Source organism: Sceloporus undulatus, chromosome 3 (genome assembly GCF_019175285.1).
Source record: "Sceloporus undulatus isolate JIND9_A2432 ecotype Alabama chromosome 3, SceUnd_v1.1, whole genome shotgun sequence".
NCBI classification, from domain to species: Eukaryota; Metazoa; Chordata; class Lepidosauria; order Squamata; family Phrynosomatidae; genus Sceloporus; species Sceloporus undulatus.
In genome coordinates, this window is record NC_056524.1 from 170,616,376 (window position 1) to 170,626,120 (window position 9,745).

Genomic DNA, 9,745 nt, shown 5'->3' on the forward strand with positions numbered 1-9,745 from the left:
AAAAAGAGGTACAGTGAGAATAAAAAACAGGAACATTAATCAGTCTGCCACCTCTCCTTTATTGTTCTCAATGCCACAATGCAAGATCAGTCTTACCATTGGGCACACTAACTGAACGATCAACCACATCACTGGCATTGTCATAGACAGAGATTGTAACTTCATAAGTGGCCACCAGTTCCCTGTTTAGTGTGGATTTAACTTTCACAGCACCTGTAAAGTAGAAAAGGAAGGTGTAGGGGGGAACAGCAAGTTACACAGTACCCTCAGAACAAGGAACAGACACGCTTCATAGGCTGGAAAAGTATACCAAGCTCAAAAAGTCTTCCTAGTCTCTTTTCTTCATCTTTATGGAACTATTTTCAATGAATTAGCACACAATGCCATCTATAAAAATTATTTCTTCATATTCCCTTCATTTAGTAAATCTTTACTCTACTTAAAAATATGTTGTTGTTGTTTGCTTTGTATGCCACAACTAATTCTCCTACAGACATACCAGGTTACTTAAATGCAAGGTATTTTGTGGAAAGCCCAGCTGCATCTACTCTAAATGGGTTCTGAGGCTGAACTGAGAAAAATGACAACTTTGAAATATACATGAAAACTGTATCAAAGTACACTTGCTGATACAATCTGGGTTTTTTAATTAATTTACATTTACTAGGGAGTGAGCCCTACTGAAAACAGCTGAGTCTCCTTTAAGTGAACATGTATAATATTGCACTATTAATCTGGCTCCCACAGTCCACTAATACCATGCTGAAGTTCATAATTTACCTTTGGTACACCTTTAACGGCCCTAGGACATTCATGGTCTGGTGTTATGTACGGGTGCATAACTTTGCTACACCACCACAAATGTATTAAATCACTGTGTTACGTTTAGATTGCATAGAGTTCCGGAAGAAGTACTGGATTAGTTCAAGGAGACCTGAGTTCATATCTCAGCCATGAAGGTCATTGGGAGAACTTTATTAAAACACTGTCTCAAGATTTTTGTTGAGGTAAAAAGATATAATAATGATCATAACTATCACCTTCAGCTCCTTTGGAAAACTGTTGGTTAAAAAAATTAGTGGCAAGCAGATAACATCACCCATGAGCAAACTGTCCTTAGATTTCATGGCATTCACGATCTTTTGCTATCCTTCACTATAATGGAAAGCATAGGGTGAAAGATCACTTACCCTAAATATGCTTGCCCCTCCCATTCCCTAGCAGCTAGATGCTTCTGAGTTGCTGTCAGCATTCAGTCTGGGAAGGTTAGAACACAATGCATGGCAGACATATATTGCAGTTGCTGCCTGCCAGCATGAGACAAACCAGCACTAAACATGAGGATGAGGATGATGAGGATGAAGGTGGAGATGGGAAGGTGTTGACTGAGATGGAAAGAGGACACTGACCACACCACAGAGAAACACAGAAATCAAACCTGCAAGTTTGAAAGCCATAAAGGAAAATAAGAAGATTACAGTTAGCTGGTTGGAGCAATTACTCATAAAAAGTGAGCAAAGAAAGAAAGAGAAAGCAAGGGCAAGATAGACAAGGAAAGAGGAAGGGGGCAAAGTGCAGAGTGTGAAAAGGAAAGAGAAACAGAAATAAGAGAAAACATAAAAGACAGGAGATTAATTTTTCTCACTATTTTCTTGCAATTTGACAACACTGGTTGGTTTTTCCAGCACCAGCTGAAGATTTATGAAAGCACATTTAATATAGCAGTTACTGTAAATGCCATTTTAGGTCCATAATACTTGTTTCAGTGCTAAAATTGTATGCAGTCATTGTTTTTCCCTGCCTTCCACTGACTTACATCCTTTATAAAAGAAATGGTGTATGTTGTTAACCTACAGGTTTTAGGTGTTCAGAACTGTATTTCATTCTCCACCTTTTGTACCTGATCTAAAATCCACTGCAAAAGCTCCTTGCTGGTCTGGCACAAGAGCATCTGTATCATCTTTGGCCAGGATTTCAATGATGTAATATTCCAGCTGTGGATTGAGGTCTCTGTCTATTGCTGTCACCTCAGCAATAAATGTGCCCACCGCAGCTGATTCAGGCACGCTGACTGTCTGGATGGGGTTGACGAACTCTGGTTGAGAGTCATTGATGTCATCGACAAAGATGTTCACAGTGGCTGTGCCAGAGAGAGATGGTGTGCCCTGATCCATAGCAACCACAGTCAACCGGTAGTTGTCTTTTTCTTCTCTGTCTATAGTCGTATTAGCCACGCTGATCACTCCACTATTTGCATTGATCAAGAACTTATCTTGAGCTCCACTTTCAATCCGATAGTTCATCTGCTGGTTGAGGCCACTATCCATGTCTGTTGCTATTACCTGAAGGACAGAAAAACCTAGGGGGGAAACCCAGACTGTGACATTAGAGAGATTTAAGTTGCCTGGGCTTTTAGAACAAAAGAGCTGCCATTTTGGATCTATCCAATCAACTGCCATCCTCAGCTGTTCCTGTGGGATAGCAACCTCTGGTACCCATAAAGAAAGCTAACAAAAACCTGTTATAAAAACAGATGTACAATGTGATTGATGTCCAGTAAGAAATTCCCTTCTGCCCACAATTTGTGAAGTATTATCTGGAGCACATATGCAAAAGTATCTAAATTAAATCCCATAGTAGTGGGATTCAAGAAGGATTACATAAGGGTTCATGGAATAATGAATAAGGCCATATATGTGGTCTGCACAAAATGAATTGTGTTGCATTAAAATATTAAGAATTAAAGTAATGTTTCTTAAAAATGCAAAATGAACAAATATACACAAAACCAAATTATTTTCTCTTCCTTGATTGCCAGCTGGGGAAAAAATGAAAGAAGAGAGATAATCAGTGCTTGCTAGTTAAATCTCTAGGCCATTTGTACACAAACACACAGAGAATAAAATTCTCCTGAGAGTATTAGTAGTATACAAAGGTTAATAACAACTCGGTCAACATTTACAAGAACAATAAGCCCGTTTTAAATGAAAGATAAATCTTTAGCTAGAAGCAATGGAAACATGGAATTAAGCTTACTTAGATTGCACCTTTTAGTTAATGAAGAAATAAATGCACTCCAGATGTATACTTCTTATAGTATAGTTGCTGAGAACAAGTGTGCTTTCAGTTCTCCATTATGTCTAAACTGTGATTTAATTTCAGTTTACCATCTAGGACCTTAAACACCAGTTTGTATCATTAGAATTCTGAGGTCAGCCTGGATGATCTTCCAATAACCCCTTTAGTATATTTAGAACAACAACAACAAAAATGCTGCCATTTTGGATCAATCAATTTAATTGCCATCTCTAGCTGTTCCTGGGACAGAAACTTCTAGAACCTATAAAGAAGGCTACAAAACCTCTATTATAAAGATAGATGTGCAATGTGATCAGTAAGAAATTCCTCCTTCCCACAATTTGTGAAGCATTATCTGGAGCACATAAGCAAAATGATGTTTTTGACTTCAAAAAAATTAAGGATCCTATCCTGTTCTGTAAGTGCTAATTCTCAGAATTCAGTAGATAGAGCTGTCATTTGTAGATGCCTGGAGGTAAACTTTAATAGATGTAACAACAGACAATTGAAGGCTTATGTATTTCACCGGATCAAGAAGTATCAGTGAGTATAGAAAAACATTTTCTTTTGCTTAAAAAGGCATATTTTATTAATGAGTAAGTATAACAGTATGGTATGGAACCAAAGCAAAAGTGAGCAGAGCCAGATGCAATTATTTCTGGTTCGGACAGTCTCACCAAGTGCATAGAACACACTTGTAAGCTTATTGCATGGCACTTGGAGGGATGGAATGGAACATAACAGGGGAAAAACATGTGTTACCACACAGGAGAACACCGCCAATGCCACTGGGAGTCCCCAAGCCATTCCCCAACTGTTCCATGGCAGCCGATTGTGAAGGATGATTTTAAACCGTTCTTCAAAGTCGGCTGCCAGGAACGGTTGGGGAACAGCTGGGAAATGGCTTGGGGAGTCCCAGCGGCATCAGTGGTGTTCCCCCGTCCTCCCCCCGTTCCGTTCTGTTCCATTATGTTACCATCCCTCTAAGTGCCATATGATAAATTTATTGGATTTAAACATGCCTACTCAGTGGCAAGCCTGCATGTAACATCTTCCTGAGCAACTAAGAGGACTTCATTTCCATGCAACAGCTTCCCAGCTTTTCTAGTAACTTTCTGGAGATAGGAGAAGAATCCTGTAGACTGGATGGGCACCCTTCCTCTCTGGCCTAGGAGCAAAGGTTTTCCATGCCTGGTATAGGTGGAGGCAATTCACCTTTCTCTGTCCCTACCCTGCAAACAATTTGCCGAGTCTGAGGTGGTAACAGTAGAAACAACCGTGTCATTATAGGGCCAAGAATGCAGCATGTTACTGGGTATCAGTAAAAGGAAGCAAAGAACTAATTTTGCTTTCTGCAAAAATCCTAATAGACACCTTGGATATCTGCTGGGGGCAGGAATCTGCTGGAATGTTAGTGGTTATGTTATGATGCTTTCATAAATGTAACTGAAAGTTACACTAGCAGTCTGTTACAACTGTATTCATCACCATTTTTTTGGGGGGGGGAATCTTTTACCCACAAACAGTAGAGATTATAGTGCAGAATACTCTTAATACCCTTATTTTCCTGACTTTTCAGAATTCATGCCTTCATTTCTTTTGGATCCTCACAGTTCCTCTTTTTAAAATCCCAGTAACTCTTAAATCCCCATAACCTCCCTGCATTTCCCTTCATTCTGACCTGGAGGGCTATTTTCCATCAGTCGAGCAGTCAACACTGCTGGATGAAAGGTTGGCCGATTGTCGTTATCATCCAGAATGGTCACCGTGAGGGCAGAAGTGCTGTTTAATTTGCCAATATCCACTGCAACCAGCAGAAACTCCAGGACTGGATTTGAGAAGGCCTCTCTATCTATCACCTGCCCTGGCTTCACCAGAATGACACCTGGGGGTTATTCAAAAATGTCAGTTTAAAAAAAAAGATGTACAGTATATTAAATATAAACAAGAACAACCAAACATTTCTCAGCTCTGAATAACCATGTACCAAAATTGCCAACATGAAAATGGCAGCAAACACAAATTGGCATTTGCAAGTTGTAACAAACTGTAAAACTAAAAGGAGGCTTGGAAATCTCTCATCTTGGAGTCATCATGTGAGTCTTCTGTGTGGAAAACATTTTTTTACACACACATACCCACACCTATGTGTGCCTCTCTAGTGATCTTGGCCATATGTATATTGTCAGAATAACAGAACACTTCAGTATTCTATTTTTCTTCCTGATGGGGTTTCCTAACTGTTGGGATACCCATTTTTGAAATAGGAAATCAATAACTGAGAATATTATTTCCATCTTTACCTTTGAGTTACATTTTGTTTCAAAACCCCAATATTACCCAGATTTTGTATCCCTTCCTCTCTTTCCCATGTTCTGACCTTGAAGCCTCAGCCAGAATTTAAACTTCTTTACTCCCTTTTCCACCTTCCCACCATAAAACTTCAGCCAGAAAGACAAGGATGCCTGGGTACCAGGTACACATTCTTCTTTCTTCCTATTGGGACCATGCCAGCCACCACTTTTGCATTTCAAAGGAAAGAACAGCCAAAGAAGGAAGAATATGTGCCTGGTGCCCAGGCTTTGCTGCTGCAGTTGCCACTGCTATCCTAGAACCGTTTCTTGGCCTGGCAGCAGTAGAATGCAGATAATTTTAATATTAAATACTGATTTGAACATCTATGTTTTTGGGGATCAGTGTAGGGTGGTCCTGGAACCAAACCACTGTGGATACAGAGGGCCCACTGTAGTTCTTTGTTTCGACTGCTTCCAGTCTGCTTTCAAATTGTTCAAATAAAAAGATTCCACTACCTCATTTCCCTGAGCAGAGCAGGGAGACTGGCTACCTTCTATCTCAGGATACCTAGCTTTCTTACCTGTTTCATGGTCAATGGAGAAGAGATGCACTGCTGCTCCAAGGAACTGATATGTGACCACTGCATTCACACCCTGGTCATTGTCCAAAGCTAGAATTGGCCCATTAAGGACTGTGATGCGAGTACCTGAATGAAGCATGGAGGCCTAAATAACAAGGGTAACATCAATAGATTTCATTCCCTCCCTCCTCTCCCCAGAAAATACCCCAGTGATCAACAATGAAGAATGAATGTATGAAACAGGGTGACAGCCTATGAGATATGATGCCTGATGTAACCTTGGCAGACTGAATCAAGACGCTCCCTGGAAGAAGCCTTACAGCCCTGCTAAAACAAAGCACACACATCCATCAGCCATATTCAAAATCACAGGGCATTTACAGGGAACTCCACCTTCTTTGCTGGCTCATGAAGTCACATATCATGCAAGAGGGGCCAGTCAAGAACATACTACATTTTACTGAAGTATTAAATATTTTGGAAGTAATCACAAAGTATTAGTTCTCCAATTAAAGTTACATGTAATTAAACTCCTGGTGAGAAGTGTGACTATGTGAAATTACTAAATTAATGCATTCAGACTTGCAGGGCAACTGTGGTCCAATCTGGAAGGCAACTCGCCCTAAAATGGTGGAGTGAGCTGCCCACCCTGCTTGGACTGGGAAATACTACAGTTGACAGTTAGGATAAGAAATAATCTATTTGCTTCCATAATCTATCATTCCCTCTTCCCTTACATACTCAAGTTCATAGGATGCTACCTTATTTAAGAAAATTACAGTAATTACGTTAAAACAGCAAGTACACATTTTGAGTAACCCCTTCAAATCAGGGTCACAAACTAGAATGAAACCATGCTTTACAATCCCAGTCTGATGAGTGTATCTGAATGACAATTTCTTTGTTCATTTGTACCATTAAGTCATGGTCAGCTCAAACTGGGAAGTGTCCCCTTCCACATAATTTCTAAGGGGAAGAAAGAGCATAGCTACTTCTGAATCTCCTTCAAGCCATGTTTTGGAGGATAAAATATAATGACTACAGGATTGTTTATATTTCCCTGGCATCAGCAAATAGGACTCCAGATGATTACAGTGCACCCGCGTCATACGCGGCTTTCAGCATACGATGAAAGCCGCGCTGGAAAGCACGAGCCCAGTTATTTCTAATGGGGCTCCAACATACACTGGATTTCCCTTACACTGTGGGGTTCAGAACAGATCCCCTGCGTAAGGGAAGGGCCCACTGTACCATGTTATTTTTATTTATGCTATTTAATCCAAGCAAAGGAATTAGAAAAAGCCACACATTTAAACCTTAAAATGCCATAACTAGTTCATAAAAATCCAAGATTGCTGATTGCATAAATCTCACAAAGTGGTTCTACACTTTTATAACAGGAGAAAAAAAATGGCATTTCAGAAGCCACAGAAAAGTAAGAGCAGTGGTGTTCAACACAATGCACAGGGTTGCAAACCATTTCAATTTTGAGGGTCTATACTCAAGGGCCTGGAGGGTTGCATGTACACATGTGCATACACACACATGTCCCCAACACACATCTCAACACATGTCCCCACAAACTCAAGTCCCCAGCAGTCTCCACTGTGGTCAAAACTACCAGTGGCTAAACACCAATCTCAAAAGTCCTGGAACACCATGCCCTCTCTACCTGCAGCCCAGCCAATCAATTTGATTTGAAGAGGAATATAGGTGGGCTCTCACCAAATGTGGATGCCTGCATAACTGAGGGCTGCATGTGGTGCCTCATGATACAGGATTCTGGGAAAAGTTTTAGTTTCATTAAAAAAATATTAACAGGTGCTCACTTTTTCGAGGAGCAAACTTGCAATTCCTAATATAAACCTAGACATTCTAGACAAAAACTACCTTTCCCAGTTTTATCCTGTTTTAAATTTCTCAACTAGCATTTCTTAAACATGGCTTCATTAGGAGCATCTTCTTTTGTTCGATACAGTAGCCTCTCTAGGTTTGCTATGACTAGTATAATATGACTTGTTTGGTCTACATTGTATTTAGCCTCAGTTTCTGTTGCTTGCTTTGCAAGTAACATTGCAGTGGGAGAAAAGATTATCACTTTCAGAAACTGAAACAGTGTCTTAAATCTGTAAAACATGAGATTGCTTGTCCCATTATATGTCCCTTGTCTTAACACTACAAAACCTGGTCCCTTTCATTAACTAGAGGAGATCTGGGCTGGAAAAGAGACCTTCCGTTAAACATGGTGACTTGCTGAAGAAAATACTCACCTGGTGGTGAATTTTCCAGCACCTCAGCTTGGTAAGAACTCTGAGTGAAGAGGGGATGGTTATCATTTTCATCTGCTACTGAAATCACCAGCAACTCAAAATCCTAAAGTAGTGTATTCAAAAAGGAAAAGGATGGAAAGGCTTTTTTTCAAATAACACATCTGCAGTTAACTTTAGCAAGAACAACTCATAATTGTTGTCAGAAAAATACAACTTCTCATTACACAAATGCTGAAAGAATGCATACTAATCTCCACTGTTCTTCATGAAAAGAATGTTGAAAAAATATATACATACTGGCCTCCTCAGGAGTTTTGGTGTTTTGTTTAGATTCAAAGACTGCCTGAACCTGAAAACATGGGTGGGAGCAAGGTGTCCTTAGGGTGACATAATTATGAACCTCAGAACCCAGATAAAACCCAGCAAGATAATGAAGGGGTTGTGTAGACTGCTCCAAAGGGGCGGCCCTTTTACAGCCAGATCAGGGCTGCAGCAACCACACACTGTGGCCCTAATCTAGCCTTTGCCAGGCACAAAAAGAAGCCACAAAAAGGGTCTTTTTTGCACCGCAAAGGGCATGACAGCTATGCCACTGCAGTTTTATGGCGTTCCTTCGGCACTGCATCACGTGGATGCAGCGCCAGAGGACCACCATGATGCCATGCACCGTGTGGTGTGGTACGCAACATCACAGCACCCTGGGGTGGAGCTGGGGTGTGTGTCATGTGGATGCTATGCGTGGACTCCACCCTCAACCTGGGGTCCTTTATGGCCAGTATGCACATCCCTGAAGTGTTTCTGAAAAGTATTCAGGCTTGGCTTTGACATATTCTCCAATGCTGATAATACAAATACAATTACAATGGTAATAACCATTGTAATACTATACATTATAATATTGTAATGCAACATATAAAATAAATTAAGGGCAAAAATATTTTCATGGTTTTTAAGACACTCTGAAACATCTGTCATGAAAATAGGAATATAAATGAAGAACTGTAGAGCTGTTACAAACATTTTAATCCTGGCCTTGAAATCTTTTTTGGGATTCCCTAAAGGAGAAAGCAACATGTGGACCTGTGTCATATGTTTTTAACAGTACATATTACACAAAAGCCTCTCAGTAAACCAACTCTAGTGCTATATATAGAAGACAGAAAAGTATATAATTACCCGCCTCGCGTTGCGTGCATTTTCTGGATTATCCTTCACTGTCACTGTCAGCCTATATTCTGATACTCGCTCTCGGTCCAAAGGATGGTTTACATAAACAATCCCAGTCTAGTTAAGAAGAAGAAAGAAGGAAAAGAGAAAGAGGATGGGGAAATTGATGAAATGACATTGTTTTCTTTCTGTATGAATATTTAGCATCTATATTAAGCAGAGTGTAGTGGGGCTAGTGCAACATGAACTTGTGGTGGATGCAGGAGAAATGACTCTGGATGCTCTTGTAAAGTAAACACAAAAATGGAAGTTTATTATCTCAGGAAATCCATCTTAGGATAGGTAAGGATAGCCA

At 40.2% G+C, this 9,745-nt stretch overlaps 1 protein-coding gene across 8 annotated transcripts in view; it reads right to left on the minus strand.

The window, feature by feature from the left end:
* CDH23 (cadherin related 23) overlaps window positions 1–9,745 on the minus strand; it is a 568,554-nt gene that overhangs the window by 34,991 nt on the left and 523,818 nt on the right. For 7 of the 8 annotated variants that reach the window (XR_006102875.1, XM_042457557.1, XM_042457556.1 and 4 more), the window contains exons 43-48: window positions 9,400–9,507; window positions 8,224–8,326; window positions 5,954–6,079; window positions 4,760–4,963; window positions 1,901–2,359; window positions 97–213 (exon numbers count right to left, since the gene is read on the minus strand). Coding sequence is in view for 6 of the 8 variants with exons in the window: in XM_042457557.1 (XP_042313491.1) it covers window positions 97–213; window positions 1,901–2,359; window positions 4,760–4,963; window positions 5,954–6,079; window positions 8,224–8,326; window positions 9,400–9,507 (1,117 nt within the window). In the remaining 2 variants the exon portion in view is untranslated. Of the gene's footprint in view, window positions 1–96; window positions 214–1,900; window positions 2,360–4,759; window positions 4,964–5,953; window positions 6,099–8,223; window positions 8,327–9,399; window positions 9,508–9,745 lie in introns of those variants that run through there. The other variant, XR_006102876.1, reaches the window with a different exon arrangement.